At 35.1% G+C, this 19298-nt stretch overlaps 1 protein-coding gene across 2 annotated transcripts in view; it reads left to right on the forward strand.

The window, feature by feature from the left end:
* Positions 1 to 18915, forward strand: part of PPP1CB (protein phosphatase 1 catalytic subunit beta) — a 43952-nt gene extending 25037 nt beyond the window's left edge. For both annotated transcript variants that reach the window (XM_047746095.1, XM_047746096.1), the window contains exons 5-9: positions 1367 to 1471; positions 4054 to 4125; positions 9138 to 9289; positions 12357 to 12491; positions 17051 to 18915. In XM_047746095.1, the coding sequence (XP_047602051.1) occupies positions 1367 to 1471; positions 4054 to 4125; positions 9138 to 9289; positions 12357 to 12491; positions 17051 to 17155 (569 nt within the window). In that variant the 3' untranslated portion in view covers positions 17156 to 18915. The remainder of the gene's footprint in view (positions 1 to 1366; positions 1472 to 4053; positions 4126 to 9137; positions 9290 to 12356; positions 12492 to 17050) is intronic.
* Positions 18916 to 19298: the final 383 nt, after the last annotated feature.

A 19298-nucleotide genomic window follows, 5' to 3' on the forward strand; every position in this document is an offset into this window, starting at 1 on the left:
TATGGTAGAGTCCTATTCAAACTCCTATCCTTGGTTTATATAATCATTGATTTAACTGATGTTTGAGGAAGTGTTATATACCAGGCACTACTTTAAACACTAAGAATGTAGTGCAGTGCACAGGACAGATGATCTCTGTTCTCCTGGAGCTGTGTTCTAATAGGACTGATGCCACATTTCATTTTGCATTGCATCTTTATTTCTAAAGTGTAATGTATGGTTTCAACTGTTAAAATCAGACCAGTAGAGAGGAAGTGAATTATAGTACATTTGACTATAACCACTTTTCTAAAGCTGTATCAGGAGTAGAGGTGCATTCTTAAGGATAAAGTATGTACTTGAATATCCTCAAGGATAGAAATGACATCAAATGAAATTGAGAATGGCTTTTAAACACTGCTTTTGAGCACTGCTTTTGAGTTTAAACACTGCCTCTTTGCCTACTTGTGATCTCTGTCAAATAAATAAATAAAATCTTTTAAAAAAATACTGTAAGAAAATTGGTTTTTTGTCAATATGCAGGAAGAATTAAGTGGGGAAATGTTGAAAAAGGTAGATGGTACTTGTCTGGGCCTGAGGTAAAAAATGATTTATTCTCTGCTAGAACATAAATCACTCTATTAATTGAAACATTTTATAGTAGATACTAATCATTTAGTTGTACTTTTTCATTGAGTGGCAAGTTATGGCATAAAAACTTAGGAAATTAGTGCTTATGTGTTTCCTCTGTCCCCTGGGTTAGTTGCTGCAACTTACTGTCCAGTTCAGGAAAATCAAGTAACTCTAAAAAGGTGAACATACACTTGAGATTGTCTTTTTTTGTAGCTCTTTATACTAGACTACAGGAAAATTATAGCCTTTGTGTGTCTCTATTTATACTTTCTGTAAGAGTGCCAAATTGTAATTCACTCAGAAGTGGATACCAATCAGGCACTTGGAAATTGTCCTTTCTTGGCAATAAATTTATGCTGTGTTACTCAGTGCATTAGAGTCAAAATGGACAGTCTCTAGAGGCACCCTCTCACTTCTGCTTATTTGGGTAGGTATTTAACGAATGTGCATATTGAATGGAAAAGAAAAACTAGTAGTCTATTAGACTGTTTCAAAATTGCTTTATTATAGTGATCTTAAAAGACAAAAGGGTTTGATATATTTGTTCCATAAAATACGTAGCACAATCTTGCAGGCTTTTTTTAACTTTACAGGAAGGTGCTGAAAGTTAGTTTTTAAAAGTGTATAAGAAGTACTTGTTACAGAAAAAACAAAGTACTGTATAAAGAATAAAATTGAAATTATTCATAATCCTATAGCTATGAGATAACATGAAAATAGATTTATTTATTCTATTTGCTTATTCTTTTCACAGGCAAACGAAGGTTTAATATTAAATTGTGGAAGACATTCACCGATTGTTTTAATTGTCTGCCTATAGCTGCCATTGTGGATGAGAAGATCTTCTGTTGTCATGGAGGTAAACTAATCCATAAACTTGCTTTATGGATTTTTCTTACTGTCCTAACATTGTTTAGAAAAGACCTATAGTGGGGCGCCTGGGTGGCTCAGTGGGTTAAGCCGCTGCCTTCGGCTCAGGTCATGATCTCAGGGTCCTGGATCGAGCCCCGCATCGGGCTCTCTGCTCAGCAGGGAGCCTGCTTCCTCCTCTCTCTCTGCCTGCCTCTCTGCCTGCTTATGATCTCTGTCTGTCAAATAAATAAATAAATAAAATCTTTAAAAAAAAAAGAAAAGAAAAGACCTATAGTAACTAAGATGCATATTGTGGGAAAACAAAGCAGTGCAGGTGTGGAAACTCAAATCATTAGAACTGTTCTAAACATGGCTAAAATCTTTTAGTAACCAGAGATTTATGACTATTTATACATAATGAAAATGAAAATTTAGTTCAGTATTTGTCTCTAAGAATTTCACATGTGAGGAGGATAACTGTAGTTTTCTTTGAAAAAAAGTTTTCCCTTTGCCTCAGTTTTGACAGAAGGATACCTCTACTATCAGTAAAAATAAGAGGATCGTGATGATTTTCCTGCCTATTTTAAATACCTTTCATCAGAATCCAAATGTAATTGGGTTTACTATTCCCAATATGCCAAGAGTTCTGAGCTTTATGTAATGTGTCGACTTTCATCTTTAATACAGTTTTTTGATAGAATAAGTTATTTCTTTTTAAGATTTTATTTGAGGTAGACCGAGAGAGGAAGAGAGAGCACGGGCAGTGGGGTGGGGCAGAGAGAGAGAAGCAGGCCCCTGCAGGGAGCCCAATGCAGGGCTGGATCCCAAGACCCTGGAATCATGACCTGAGTTGAAGGCAGTTGCTTAACTGACCAAGCGACACAGGTGCCCCAGAATAATAAGTTACTTTGTGTGACTTATTAAATAAGCATATATGAAAGGTCATTTGAGAAACTAACATTATGTGTCTAGCAATTGGCTAGGTGCCATAAAAAGATACAGATTGTGTTTGATCTGGCTGTCTTGAGAAATTAAAAACCTGTTGACAAAACGTCTATTTCCAGAAGAGTAAGGAAAAGTATATTTCAGGGGCACCTGGATGGCTCAGTTGAGTGTCTGACTCTTGGTTTTGGCTTGGGTTGTGATTTTAGGGTCATGGGATAAAGCACTATGTGGGGCTTCACAGTCAGAAGGGAATCTGCTTTTCTCCCTCTTCCTCCTCTCCCCCCATGCACACAAGCTCTCTCGCTCTCTCTGAAATAAAATAAATCTTTAAGAGAAAGATAAAGTGTATTTCAAAACAGATACTGTATGATGAAAGGGATTTAATTATGTCAAAGTATTTGTAGTGAGTAATTTTTAAGAAGTCTGGAAAGGGAGAGAATTGTTGGGCAGACGTTTATGGAAGTGTGGGTTTTAGAAGGTAAGTAGACTTTGGAGAGGTGAAGAGAACTTGAGACAGTCTTTATTATGTTGTCTAGTTCAAGGAATTTGTGAGGACTGGCCCATCTAGAACGTCAAGTACATGTTGATGAATGATAATGTATCAGATTATAGAGATTTGAATACTGAGCACAGGAGTTTGTTGAATGGTTTAATTACCATATTGGGTTTTTGTATAGGGAAATAATTTAATGAAAATACTGTAAGGGGGCACCTGGGTGGCTCAGTGGGTTAAAGCCTCTGCCTTCAGCTTCATCTCAGGGCCCTGGGATCAAGCCCTACATCAGACTCTCTGCTCCGTGGGGAGCCTGCTTCTCCCCACCAGCTCTGCCTTCCTCTCTGCCTACTTGTGATCTCTGTCTGTCAAATAAATAAATAAAATCTTTTAAAAAAAATACTGTAAGAAAATTAGTTTTTTGTCAATATGCAGGAAGAATTAAGTGGGGAAATGTTGAAAAAGGTAGATGGTACTTGTCTGGGCCTGAGGTAAAAAAAATGATTTATTCTCTGCTAGAACATAAATCACTCTATTAATTGAAACATTTTATAGTAGATACTAATCACTTAGGAAATTGTAGCTCTTGCACACTGGTATAGCTAAAAATAGAAATGTAGAAGTATGTAATGGCACTTGGATTTATAAAGGAAATACTAGCTTACATTTATGTACTACTCTAAAGATTGCAGAGTGTTTTCATGTGCTTTTTCTTGCTTATCCTTTTGATGCTTTTATGAAGATAATGAGCATGTTGGAGTGGGATGTAGGAAGGTCTTATGGGATAGAATAAGGCATTTAAACTTGGAAGAAAACATGTTTAATATTGGGTGGTAAGAAGTGATAGAAGTGGTAAAAAGTATTGAAATTGGATATGTGCCTGTGGGAGGTCAGGGAATGGTTGGAAAGAAAGAAGAGTGGTAAGATTTCTTTCCTTGAGAAATCTTTTGAAATGAAAGGGAATTTCATTACCCTGGTAAGGAAAAGTGGATCCTAATCATAATGTTCAATTATATAAAGTGGGATAACGTTAAAAAAAAAACAACACCTTAAGTATATTTAATTTTATATAGTGAATCTACTTTAAATGCTTTTTTATTTGAGTGAAAATTGCTTAGATGTCAATAGTATGACTCATCTTTTATTTATAGGACTATCACCAGACCTGCAATCTATGGAGCAGATTCGGAGAATTATGAGACCCACTGATGTCCCTGATACAGGTTGAGTGTATACAGAGAACTTTAATTAGTTGTTTTATGTAAAATGTTTACATAACAAATATTTGTACTTTATTCTATATTTAGTGTAAGTAGGATTGGTTTATATAATAAATAGTAAGAGCTTTTTAAATCATCAATAAGCTAATTAGAGATTACTTGCAGTAACATATTTTACTTCCCACTAATTATTTCCCAAGGTGCAGTACTTTTAAATTTCATATGTAACCGTAGTATGGTTCTGCTAGACTTAATATCACAAAAGATCTTATTGATTCTCCTTACCTTCCTGTCATTGGCCTCATTCATATCAGCATTGGTTATATCCTTCAAAGACTTGTTAAAAATTAGTCAAAAGTAGGACACCTGTCTGGCTCCGTTGTTAGAGCATGCAACTCTTGATCTCAGGGTCATGAATTCAGATCCCAAGTTCAGTGTGGAGCCTACTTAAAAAGAATAAATTTTAAAAAATGTTTTAAAGGATTTTTTAGAATTTAATAAATTTTTAAATCAAATAATCTTTCTTTCCTAGCTGAAAATACAGTTGCCTTTTAAAAAATTATCTAGCAGTTTTCTGTTATTTTTTGCATCTTTTGTATTTCAAATTTGTAGAGTTCAGAAAGCTGTAGAGATACTTGGTGAGTTTTATGAAAAATTTGTGAAAGAATAATGAAAATTAACTCTTCGGACATTCATTAACTCTTAGGTAAGTGAAGCAAGTCAGAACAAAAGCAAATAAGTTCCAGTTGAGGATAAGTCTCTGTATTGATTAATAGATGGGGCTAATGTAATTTTATAAATAAATTCTGGGCACAGTTGCCTAACTTTTCTTTTAGCTTTTAAATGGTAATTATTCATAGTTAAGTGCTAGTGTACATACTAAGATGTGTACTAAACGTGGCATTCATATCATAAAATGCTATGAAAACTTATGAGTTGAATGCAGTAAGATTGTTCTGCTTTTCATTCATCTTTTGCTGAAAATATCAATACTTTCCTTTGTGCCATTTTCTGACACTGAATGTATGTGGTTTTTCCACAACACACCTCATTCTTCAACTCTTAAGTGAGTGTCTGACAGTTTATTCAGTTCTGACACTAACTCCTGGAGTTACCCAGGATTCCACAGGGTAAGGGCTCCATTCCACAAGACTGCCCCCACTTAGGTTGTCAGCCCCAAGTGGGGTTCTCTGGAGACCCACACTACTGCCCAGCCAAAATTCTGGGATTCCCACAACTACCTCCGCAGATGCTTTACTTATATTCATCAGCTTATCATAAAGGGATACGACTCAGGACCTGCCAAGTGGAAGAGATTCATAGGGCAAGGTATGGTGAGGGGTTATTGGTTGGTGAAGAGCTTCCACACTCTTAGGCATCAGTATGCTCAACAACTGGAAGCTTCCCAAGTGTAGTTGCTCAAGAGTTTTCATAGAACTCAATTTCCAGCCTCCTCTCCAGAGGGAGGGGGCAGCTGAAAATTCCAACCCTCTAATCATGTGTTTGGTCTTTCTGTTGACTGGCCCCATCCTGAACGGCTTTAGGGGCTCCTGAATCATTTCATTAGCATAAATTCAGTGTGGTGGAAAGGGGCTCCTTATAAATAACAAAAGATATCCCTGTCACTCAGGAAATTCCAGAGGTTTTAGGAGCTCTGCACCAGAATGGGAACAAAGACCAAATGCATTTTTATTATATCACACTGTCTTACTATTACAACCATTAACAGGGGCACCTGGGTGGCCCTGTCAGTTAAGCAGCCAACTCTTGATCTCAGCATTCTGAGTTCAGGCCACGAATAGGGTCTACTCTGAGCATGGAGCCTAATTAAAAAAAAAAAAAAAAAAAAAGGCATTAACATAAGCAAAACTGTCCTTTCAGTTTCTACCAGACTTTTTTTTAAATAAATTACATTAATGTATTAATTATCCCATTGTTATTTGTGTAATCAGACTCAACCATTATGTATTATATTCATCAATTCTCAACAAACTTGAACATCTTCAAAATGAGGGTGTCATAGGGTCTAGAAGTTCTTTTGCCTTAGGGTCTAGAATGCCATAGGGTCTAGAAATTCTTTGTATATTAAGATCATGTAAATGAAAAACCAAAAGTCTTGTAGCACATGATAAGAGGATTGCTTATTGGTAGTTTTATAAAGGGGATTTGATTACTCATAAGTACTGGTAAAAAAAGGTAAATAAGGCTGAACTAGATTGTTACTCAGTACATTTCCTACTCTTTTTTTTCTTTCCATTTTCTACTCATATGATCCAGAATCTATAAAAAAGTAGTTATTAAAAAATATTCATGAGTAGAATACCTAAGCAAAACATGGCTAAACCTTTAAATTGAACTGTTAAGAACATGCATTTGGCTATTTGATTTCAAGTATGACTGCATTGTTTTGCTCAGTGTAGTGAAAGCCTGATAATATCACTCAAAATGCTACTTATGATTAAACATCAACCATTATAAACAGATGTATAGATCCTCTTGTCAATAAGCCACTGGCATTTCATATTGTAGTAAGTTGCCTCATGACTAATTTGTGTAAGTAACAATTTGTGTTGAGTACAAAAGGGAAAACATGCATTTTATCAGATTTTGATTATAATTATAGACTACATTTGATTAAACCTAATAGAAACTAGTATTTAAATAATAATAGGGCACGTTTTATCACTATATTGTACACTTGAAACTAATACAACATTGTAAGTTAATGATCATGGAATTTAAAAATAAAATAAATAGGGACGCCTGGGTGGCTCAGAGGGTTTAGGCCTCTGCCTCTGGCTCAGGTCATGATCTTAGGGTTCTGGGATCGAGCCCCGCCCTGCATTGGGCTCTTTTCTCAGCAGGGAGCCTGCTCCCCACTCCCCCGTCTCTCTGCCTACTTGTGATTTCTCTATATCAAATAAATAAAATCTTTTAAAAAAATAAATAATAGCCATTTATTTAAAATTTGTTTTTTAAATAAGGTACAATATAAATACATATTTAAAGTCATTACATCTTCAGATTTTGTTAGTATAATTCATACATAAGTCACTTTCAAGGGTGAAACAAGTTTTTGAAATGCTGAAAATGGACATTTTAACTCTTGGTATTCTCGGTAATCTTCAGAAGTTTAATTTATAAATTAATACATTTTTAAAAACAGCCAAATGATTATATGATGCTTGTTCTTTCAGAACTGAATTATAAAATGTTGAACCTTGACTCTGAGATTCTTGTCTTGGTTCTGTTAAGGTTGAAAAATGCCACATTGTTGTTATCATTGTTTGATTTTATATACATCCAGACTGTCATATTTCCCAAGTAATTTGGAAAGCAACTGCATTCTAGTTTTATTGTCACCTTAAAATTAAAGATTAATATCTTGGCCTCTTGTTCATTGCTTCCCCTGTAGAAACAAACTGGAAAAAATATCATTATAGAGTACTGGTGGTGTGTTGGGTTGTGTGTGTGTGTGTGTTTTAAAGAATCAGTTTGTGATTCTTTAAAAATCAGAAAGAGCTTGTAAATTTAGACCATCCCTGTGGGTTTTGTATGCTGGTGGACTTGTCAGGCATCATACCAGGAGCTTAGAAAATAGTAATAGAAATTAAGAGTACATTGCCACCAATTCTACAAGGTATTTTAGTAATTCCTCTATTAAGACAAACTATATCATGACCCAAAAAGAAGTTCTTTCCTGATAGAACCTGTATTATGAAGTTCATGAATTACCAAAAAAAAAAAAAAAATCTTGAAACTGGCTTATTTTACAAACAGATCATCCCTTAGCACTGATTTCTCCTTCCCTTAGCACTGTAGCTCTTACAAAAGTACTTAATATCATCATCTCAATATCTCCCCCTCTTCATCTTACTATAGTTTGACTTTTAACCATTTTCTTCTCATCCGTCAGCAAACTGCTTTCATTAAGGTCTGCTGATAAAATTGTAAATGGCACATTTTTTGGTCTTTGTCCTGTTCCACTTATTCGTTGTTCTTGAATCTTAACCATTTCCTACTATTGGATAATTCTTACCCCTTTCAGGAGATTTCTATTGTTCTAATCTCTTCCTTTTGTTTTGATTATTCCTTCCCAGTATTTTTTTCTCATTCCCCTTTCTCCTTCCTCTGCCTGCATATTAAATGTTTGCTTTCTTAGAGTTCATTTCTTAGTCTTCTCACTTGTCATCCCCAAGGTAGTCTGAGTCCCTCCTAAGACTAACACAATAGTGAGTATGACGAAGATACTCAGATAAATATTTTTAGCTCTGACCTCTTTTCTTAAATGCTCAGAACTAAAGCCAGCGATCTGTTCTGATTTTGTTCATCTGTATTTCATTTAAGTCCTCCAGACCTTTACAAAAAATGTTTCTTCTTTCAATCATTAGGTCAAATACAGTTCCAGTGAAATCTTAGTTGGGTTCACAGAATTACACAAAGTGATTCGGAAGTATGTATGTGAAAGAACAAAGGATTGAAAGTAACCAAGACAATCCTGAAGAAGAATACTAAGTGGAGATACAACCCCTACCAAATAGAAAGATGTGTTTAAAAGCTTTCTTATCTTATTGGCTTAAGAATAAATAAAACAGATTAAAAAAAAGAATAAGTAAAATAGATTAATTGAGTAGGTTGGCACCCAGAAATAGTGTAAATAGCCTCAGTTCAGGAAATGCTGCTGGGTCAGTTGCTTATCCACATGGAGAAACTATGTACAAAAATGAACAGCCTTTTCCATACATTGTATACTTAGAGTGTGCCATAAACACATTTCCTATATGTGGAAAGAGTTGGAAAGTGCTGTTTTCAGCCAGGCAAAATTACATTTAATATGGTTGGGCTAGCAAAGCATGGCTAAATTTGGTAGGCTGGGATATTAGGGAGCAAGTGATTGTTACTATTTATTAAAGGGTAAAAGGACACAAGAAGAAATGTGATAGAAGAAATGTAATACAGATACACTTTATTTTATAAACTTTGTTTTTTCATTGCCATGTTTTTATTCTTTAAAGGTTTGCTCTGTGATTTGCTGTGGTCTGACCCAGATAAGGATGTGCAAGGCTGGGGAGAAAATGATCGTGGTGTTTCCTTCACTTTTGGAGCTGATGTAGTCAGTAAATTTCTGAATCGTCATGATTTAGACTTGATTTGTCGAGCTCATCAGGTATGATATATAAAACTTTTGGGGGGCCTGGGTGGCTCAATTATTAAGCATCTGCCTTCAGCTTGGGTCATGATCCCAGGGTCCTGGGATCGAGTTGTGCATCGGGCTTTCTGCTTGGCAGGAAACTTGCTTCTCCCTCTCCCACTCCCCCTGCTGTGTTCCCTTTCTCACTTTCTCTCTCTCTGTCAAATAAATAAAAATAAAAACGAACTAAATAAATATATACATAAAACTTGATTATTTTAATACTAACTTCGCACAAATCTGCTTTTTTTATTTTTGAGGAAACTGAGATCCAAGAAAGCTAATTATATAAGGAAAGTAGTAAGAGAGGTGAAGCCTATACCTTGATCTCATAATTAGCAGTCTAATGATTTGTTAACCATTTTTCACCCTTGGGGAGGAAATGTTTCAAACTAAATACATTTTTGCAGTGAGTTGCAATGCTGACAGATTTTTTTGGTGTTTGTCTGAAGCTTAGAAACATTTGATCCCATTTTAATATCATGTCTTATGTATTTTAGATAAGAATCCAGTGACAGTAGTATTAAAGGACACTTTTGAGACAGTTGGGGAAATTCAGTTATAGACTGGGTCTTGGATATGAAGGAGTCGTCGTTTTAGCTTTGTGAAAATAGCATTATTGTGTAAGAAGAATGTCCTTTTTTCAGAAATGCATGCTCAAGTATATAGAGGTAAGATGACATGTCTAGGATTTGCTTTAAAACATATCAGCAGAAGGACACCTGACTGGCTCAGTCAGTAGAGCATGTGGCTCTTGATCTCAGCCTGTTGCGTTCGAGCCCCACATTTGGTGTTGAGATTATTTTAAAAAAACAAACAACAACAGCAAAAAAAACCACATCAGCAGAAAGAAAAGGGGGATGAATGAAACAAATATAACAGAATCCTAGTAATTTTTGAATTGGTATGTAAATGAGAGTTTATTGAATTCTACCTTATATATACAGTTTAGGTTTACTTGTGGGTTTTTTGGGTTTTTTTTTAATGTCTACCCCCATTGCTATGTTGTACATATATTCTTTAGGGAGGAAATTGTAACTTTTTGACTTTTAAAAATCCATTGCCTTGTAAACTTAGTTGAATAAATGAATTAACAAAGCTTACTTTAATGATTTAATATATCAAGTCTTCATGCCCTCTGAAATATAATTTTTATGAAATACATTCACCGACAGGTATTTTTATAAACTTTTTCATGCTACTTTTGAAAGTACTGAAAGTATTTGAAATTTTAAGTATAATACTTTTTTTTTTAAGATTTTATTTATTTATTTGACAGAGATCACAAGTAGGCAGAGAAGCAGGCAGAGAGAGAGAGAGAGAGAGGGAAGCAGGCTCCCTGCCGAGCAGAGAGCCCGATGCGGGACTCGATCCCAGGACCCTGAGATCATGACCTGAGCCGAAGGCAGCGGCTTAACCCACTGAGCCACCCAGGTGCCCCTAAGTATAATACTTTTAAAGATTCCTTGTTTTTTCTTTGCCTGTTAAAGCAGAGTTTATTAGGTATATGCCATTCCATAATTCTTCCCTTTTGGGGGATGCTTTACCTGACTACTTCTTTATGTGATCCTGTGGGTAAACAAAGATGACTGGCTTTTCATTTTCTGTGCATGTTGTGTGTCACATGCCTTTTTCCTAGTAGAATTTCCTAGTTCTGTTGAAATGAAGTCCATCCCCAAATCCTTTGCTTTTGGCAGTTTCCTTTTGGTAAATATTGTATTTATGATTTAACGGACTAATAAAACCTACTACTAGGGAACAGTGCAGAGCTGCTAAGTTTCCTAAGAAGATACCCACTGATAATCAGATTTTTCAACTATAAATTTCCATTCACTCATCTTTACAGAAATGGACAATGGTTTTTTTTTTTTAAAGTCAAGTTATTGAACTCCGTTGGTTTGGACAGTCTTTTTCTAGACTCTTCCAAAATCGTATTCTGCTATTGTCAAACATATTATCTCTAAAATTAAGAGACTTAATGCTGGGAAACACCACAACCTACAAATACATCCTTTTACAATAAACCTGTTCGTTTGGTAAATGTGTGATGAATAAGTGAAAAAGCAGACTAAGATCTAAAAGGATATACTAAATGCCAAACACTGTGTATGGCTGATCTAGAGTAGATAAGGTGACCAAGATCTTAACAGAAAAGGTTAATACCTAATTTCTACCATGATATAATTACAGTAGGAGCATTTATCTGATACTAAGGTAGGAATTATTTTAAATTTTTAATTATTTGTGGGGAGCCTGGGTGGCTCAGTTGGTTAAGTGTCTCTTGGTTTCAGCCAGGGCATGATCTCAAGTTCCTGAGATCAAGCCCCACATCAAGCTCTGTGCAGAGTCTGCTTGTCCCTCTCGCTTTGCTCCTTCCCCTTTGTGCATGGGCGCTTAATCTCTCTCTCTCTCTCCCTCCTCCCCTTCTCCCCTTTCTCATAAATAAAATCTTTAAATAAATAATAAATGTAAATTATTTTAGAGGTGCTTTCTCATTAGCAAGTATTATAAGATAATTTTGCTTAATCAAAGGATGCCTAAAAGACTTCAAAAATTATTCTTGCCTACCATAAATAAATATAAAATGTTTATGTGTCATTGTGTCTACTTTCAGATTTGTAGAGCTGAGAAACATAAGTTGTTTAAATCATTCATAAGTTGGTAACAGATTCTAGAAATCATGTTAAATCATTAAAGAGTTAAGGATTCCATAGTTGTGATATAATGCCATTATCTAAGAAGTACTTGGTATCCAAAGTCCTGGTAGATATTGTACTTATTAGCATATGGAGAGCCTTAGAAATGGTATAGTTTTTAAACATTTTAGTTATCACAAATGTATTATTTCATTTAAGCTAAATCCTTGCCATTATAGAAAAGGCATGCCAATTTTAGTATTCTAAGACAAGTTTAAAAATCAAGCTCCCAAAACAAAATAGTGTTTATTTTTAGGTCTTTGTTGCACTAATCTCAATAAATAATATAGACAGTTGAGAATTAGTTATAAATAAGTGAGTTTTTTCTTTGACCTTTCCTTTCACAGGTGGTAGAAGACGGATATGAATTTTTTGCTAAACGACAATTGGTAACCCTATTTTCAGCCCCAAATTACTGTGGCGAGTTTGATAATGCTGGTGGAATGATGAGTGTGGATGAAACTTTGATGTGCTCGTTTCAGGTATGATATAATATATATAAATCTGTTTTATTCAAAAGTGATTATCTGGAGCATTTGGGTGGCTCAGTCAGTTGGGCAGCTGCCTTCAGCTTGGTCATGGTCCCAAGGTCCTAGGATGGAGCCCCACATAGGGCTTCCTGCTCAGTGGGGAGTCTGCTTCTCTCTCTTCCTCTGCCCCATCCCTCTTCCTCCGCTCATGATCTGTCTCTCAAATCTTTCTCTCTCCTCTCAAATAAATAAATAAAATCTTTTTTTTTTAAGTGATTATAACAGATTTGTTAGAGATTTCTGTTTTCATTCACAAGGGTTCCAGACATTTTGGTATATATCAAACATTAGAGTTTTGAAGAACTTAAGTTAGTCATTCTTGATGCAGATGTTTGAATTGTTAAATTCCAGTATCACTTCTTGGAATAGGGGCTTAACCTACGAAAAGAATGTGAATGCATTTAGTAACTTAGATGTTGTTTACTTTTGCAAGAAACAGACCAACTCTGGCTTTATAGTTTGCTACTTAAAATCATTGTTGTTCACAGACTAAAACAACTTGAGTATTTTGGTTTTTTGCAAAGGGTTTTATGTCCCTCTCATGCATGTACTATATTTCTCTTTATCTAAATGTAGAGGGGCTTTCCTATCCTTCTTTCCCTTTATTGTATTATACTGTTTCTATCAGCTAGTACAGCTGATATGTGTAAATATGTGACTCCTCATTTAAGCATAGGAACTAGACCTTATCCTTCAGCATTTAGCATAGTAGAATTGAATTAATTTCTTTTTCACTGAGATCCTGTGATGCTCTGAATAGTCCTCAGAAATGCTTCATAGATCTTTTCTACACACTTTTTGTGTAAATATTGAAATTTTCTGTGTATAATGTAGGTTAAAGCTTTATTAACACAGAATAAATACAGTAAAAAAGTCAGACAATAACAAGTATTGGTGAGGATGTGGAGAAATTGGAACCTTCATACATTGATGGAGAGAATGTAAAATGGTGCAACTGCTTTTGAAAAGTGTGTGGTAGTTCCTCAAAGAGTTAAACATAGACTTTCTGTATAACCCAGCAAACCCACTCATGGGTATACCCAAAAGAATGGAAGGGAGATACTCAAATACAAGTATATGCATATTCATAGGAGCATTATTTATAATTGCCAAAATGTGGAAACCACCCAAATGTCCATCAACTAAAGAATGAAAACAAAATGCGGAATATCCATTAAATGCCATATTGTTTGACAATTAAAAGGAATGAAGCACTGATACATGCTACTGCATGAATGAACCTCAAAAACATTATCTCAGTGAGAGGAGTCAGTCACAACGTATGATTTCGTTTATGTGAAATAGCCGGAAAAGACAAATCAGTAGAGAAAGATTAGTATTTCCTTGGAGTTGAAGGGAGTTAGGGGAGTAGAGAATGGAAATCTGGAGTGATTGCTTATGGGAGCAAGATTTCTTTTGGGATGATAGAAACTCTAAAATTAGATTGTAGCAGTGGTTGCACAACTCTTAAGTATTTTAAAAATCATTGATTTGTATATTTTAAAGTTGGACTTCATGGTATGTAAAATATTTAAATACATTTTTTTAAGATCTACACATAAAGTAAGATTAAAGAGCTTGTGACTGATTACCCTCTAAATAAATAGTAGTAGAGTCCACTAATGTACAGTATAATACTAGTTTCAGGAATAGAATTTAGTGATTCATCACTTACATATAACACCCAGTGCTCGTAACAAGTGCCCTCCTTATACCCATTACCCATTTAACCTATCCCTCTGCCTACCTCCCCCAGTCAACCCTCAATTTGTTCTCTATAGTTAAGAGTCTGTTTTATGGTTTATGGTTTGCTTGTCTCCCTTTTTTTTTTCCTTGCCCCTCTGTTCCGCTGTTCTATCATAAGGTATTGGTCTTTCTCAAACTGACTTAATTTTGCTTAGTATAATAAACTGTGATTCCATCCATATCATTGCAAAGGGCAAGATTTCATTCTTTTTCTTTGGCTGACTAATGCTCCACTGTATATCTATACCAGATCTTTTTTTTTTTTAACCTTTATTTGATTTGATTTGATTTTTTTTCCAAAACAGGTGAGAAAGAATATTTATTTAGAATAAGAAGATAAAAAAATACAAAATTTTAAATTCTGAAAAATATTACAAAATTCAGAAAAAAACATAATATTTCAGTAAGGTAACTGACTAAAATCTGTAAATACTATTTTCCTATACATTTCTTCTTTTTTTTTTTTTTTTTTTTAATTTCTTTTCAGGGTAACAGTATTCATTGTTTTTGCACCACACCCAGTGCTCCATGCAATACGTGCCCCCCAATACCTACCACCTTGTTTCCCCAACCTCCCACCCCCCGCCCCTTCAAGACCCTCAGATTGTTTTTCAGAGTCCAAAGTCTCTCATGATTCACCTCCCCTTCCAATTTCCCTCAACTCCCCTCTCCTCTCCATCTCCCCATGTCCTCCATGTTATTTGTTATGCTCCACAAATAAGTGAAACCATATGATAATTGACTCTCTCTGCTTGACTTATTTCACTCAGCATAATCTCTTCCAGTCCTGTCCATGTTGCTACAAAAGTTGGGTATTCATCCTTTCTGATGGAGGCATAATACTCCATAGTATATATGGACCACATCTTCCTTATTCATTCGTCCGTTGAAGGGCATCTTGGTTCTTTCCACAGTTTGGCGACTGTGGCCATTGCTGCTATAAACATTGGGGTACAGATGGCCCTTCTTTTCACTACATCTGTATCTTTGGGGTTAATAGCCAGTAGTGCAATTGCAGGGTCATAGGGAAGCTCTATTTTTAATTTCTTGAGGAATCTCCACACTGTTCTCCAAAGTGGCTGCACCAACTTGCATTCCCACCAACAGTGTAAGAGGGTTCCCCTTTCTCCATATCCTCTCCAACACATGTTGTTTTCTGTTTGTTAATTTTGGCCATTCTGACTGGTATAAGGTTGTATCTCAGTGTGGTTTTAATTTGAATCTCCCTGATGGCTAGTGATGATGAACATTTTTTCATGTGTCTGATAGCCATTTGTATGTCTTCATTGGAGAAGTGTCTGTTCATATCTTCTGCCCATTTTTTGATATGATTGTCTGTTTTGTGTGTGTTGAGTATGATGTCAGCCTTTTGTCTGTACTGTCATTTGCAAATATCTTCTCCCATTCGGTGGGTTGCCTCTTTGTTTTGTTGACTGTTTCCGTTGCTGTGCAGAAGCTTTTGATCTTGATGAAGTCCCAAAAGTTCATTTTCGCTTTTGTTTCCTTTGCCTTTGGAGACATATCTTGAAAGAAGTTGCTGTGGCTGATACTGAAGAGGTTACTGCCTATGTTCTCCTTTAGGATTCTGATGGATTCCTGTCTCACGTTGAGGTCTTTTATCCATTTCGAGTTCATCTTTGTGTGCGGTGTAAGAGAATGGTCGAGTTTCATTTTTCTACATATAGCTGTCCAGTTTTCCCAGCACCATTTATTGAAGAGACTGTCTTTTTTCCACTTCTATACCACATCTTTATCCATTTATCAGTCGATGGACTTTTGGGCTCTTTCCATAATTTGGCTGTTGATAATGCTGCTGTAAAAATCAGGGTACATGTATCCCTTTGAATCAGTATTTTTGTATCCTTTGGGTAAATATTTAGTAGTGCAATTGCTGAGTTGTAGGGTAGTTTTATTTTTAACTTTTTGAGGAACCTCCAGAGTGACTGCACCAGTTTGCATTCCCAGAACCAGCAGTGTAAGGGGCATCCGCTTTCTCAACATCTTGTTTCCTATGTTAAATTTAACCGTTCTGACAAGTGTGAGGTGATAGCATACTTTTGATTTGTATTTTCCTGATGATGAGTGATCTTGAGCACTTTTTCCCATGTGTAGCCAGCTCGATCTTTTGACTCATAAACTAAGTGTTCTTCACTCACCACAGAGATACAGTAATTAAATTCGTTTTCTTTTTCTTTTCTTTTCCTTCCTTCCTTCTTCTCTGTCCCCCCCCCCCTTTTTTTAATTTAAGGTGCCTGGGTGGCTCAGTTGTTTAAGTGTCCCACTCTTGATTTTGGCTCAGGTCATAACCTCAGGGTCATGAGATTGAGCCCTGCATTGGCTCCATGGTGATAACACTGGGACTGAAGCTTGCTTAAGATTCTCTCTCCCTCTACCCAACCCCCAACTCCCATGTGCACACCTTCTCTTTCTCTTTCACAATAAAGAAAGTAAAAAAAAAAAAAATTTTTTAACATAAAGGATTGGGAAGTTGATAGGATTTGTGTGCTTGAGCTTTTGTTATTAAAGTAACAGAATGACAAATAATAGCAATATTCAGATATTTAGTTATCTATGAAAACTTTTTAAATGTGAGAAATGTTCATGAAACTTTTCTGTTATTTTCTGTACTTCTATTGCAATTTGTGTAATTATGTAAATATTTTATTTACAATTTGTTATTTCTTGAAAAGTCCAGTTTCCTAACAATTTTCTTTACCTTACTGCTTTTGAAAGAATAACACTGTTAATAAATTATTTACTTTAAGATATTGAAACCATCTGAAAAGAAAGCTAAGTACCAGTATGGTGGACTGAATTCAGGACGTCCTGTCACTCCACCTCGAACAGCTAATCCACCGAAGAAAAGGTGAAGAAAGGAATTCTGTAAAGAAACCATCAGATTTGTTAAGGACATACTTCATGATATATAAGTGTGCACTGTAAAACCATCCAGCCATTTGACACCCTTTATGATGTCACACCTTTAACTTAAGGAGACGGGTAAAGGATCTTAAATTTTTTTCTAATAGAAAGATGTGCTACACTGTATTGTAATAAGTATACTCTGTTATAATATTCAGCAAAGTTAAATCCAAATTCAAAATTACCCATTAAAAGTTACATCTTCACGTATCACAATTTTTAAAGTTGAAAAGCATCCCAGTTAAACTAGATGTGATAGTTAAACCAGATGAAAGCATGATGATCCATCTGTGTAATGTGGTTTTAGTGTTGCTTGGTTGTTTAATTATTTTGGGCTTGTTTTTTGTTTTGTTCTGTTTTTGCTAGAATAATGGCAAATATTTTAAATTTTTTTCCCTGAACATTTTTTTCAAGTGAAATGTGGGAAGAGCTTTAAAGACATTCACCAACTATTATTTTCCCTTGCTTATTTACTTATGTACCTGTTTGATCTTACTGAGAAAACTTATGCCTCATTACAGTAAAAAGGAATTTTAGAGATTGATATTTTTAAAAAACAGGCAAACTATCCAATCCAGTGATTGAATCAGACAGTTTGACTGGGCAAACTTTACAGCTGATAGTGAATATTTTGCTTTATACAGAAATTGCCACTGATTTGGATTTGTGCACTCTAATTTTTAACTTATTGATGCTCTATCGTGCAGTAGCATTTCATTTAACTTTAAGATAAGGCTCATATAGTATTACCCAACTAGTTGGTAATGTGATTATGTGGTACCTTGGCTTTAGGTTTTAATTCGCACGAAACACCTTTTGGCATGCTTAACTTTCTGGTAACACCCTCACCTGCATTGGTTTTGTTTTTGGTTTTGGTTTTGGTTTTGGTTTTGGTTTTTTGTTGTTGTTCTTGTTGTTGTTGTTGCTATTTGTTTTTAGATTCACAGAACATGAGAATCCTTTTTTGACAAGCCTTGGAAAGCTGACACTATCTCTTTTCCTCCCTCTTTACGAAGGATGTATTTAAATGAATGCTGGTCAGTGGGACATTTTGTCAACTATGGTTATTGGGTGCTTAATTGTCTAATATTGCCATGTGAATGTTGTATACGATTGTAAGGCTTATGTCACTAAAGATTTTTATTCTGATTTTTCATGATCAAAGTTCATACAATATTGTATAGACATGCTTTGTAGTGAACTATAGTAGCAATAATTTCTGTACATGATCAAGGGTTTATTGCAGCATTTCTTTTCTTGTTCTCTTTTTTTAAAGGGTTAGTATTAACAAATGACAAGGAGTAGAAAAGTCAACATAAAGGTTTTAGAAGGAGAACTTACAGGACACAGATTTGTAATTCTTTGGATGCGACCCTTTTAGATGTGATTCTAAAAGCTTTTATTGAGTATTGTCAAATTTGTAAGCTTCATAGGGATGGACATCATATTTATAATGCCCTTCTTCTATATGTGCTACCATTGATGTGAAATTCTTGACCTTAATATTGTCTTTGAAAATGTTCAGTTGAGAATTCTGTTAACTTACATTTTATGAATTGGCATATTGTATTACTGCAAGAGATTTGATTTTCAGCACAGTGCAAAGTTCTTTCAAATGCATATGTCTTTTTTTCTAATTCCATTTTGTTTTAAAGCACATTTTAAATGTAGTTTTCTCATTTAGTAAAAGTTGTCTAATTGATATGAAGCCTGACTGGTCATTTTATTCCTTTTTTTTTTTTTCCCCATTTACAATGAGACATTTAGACACACATTCTATTCAAACAGATTTTAATGTCTGACATATATCGAGTTGATTCTTTTCTGGAAGTGTTCATATACTACATGTGATATATTGGGTTAGGTTACACGGGCTTTTATGTAATGTGATTTAAATATCTTCCTAATTGGAGTGAAAGTTGAGCAATTTCTAGTAGAATTTTAGATGTACTCTTAATAGCCATAGTGAAGCAGGTCTAGAAAAATAAATCTTTGGTGGGAGACAGGGCAGTCTTTTATTAATCTCTGTGTTAGAACATATTAGTTTGAATTCAGCTTACTGGGTTTTTATAATAATTCATCTAGGTCAGT

This window comes from Lutra lutra, chromosome 9 (genome assembly GCF_902655055.1).
Source record: "Lutra lutra chromosome 9, mLutLut1.2, whole genome shotgun sequence".
In the NCBI taxonomy this organism is placed as follows: Eukaryota; Metazoa; Chordata; class Mammalia; order Carnivora; family Mustelidae; genus Lutra; species Lutra lutra.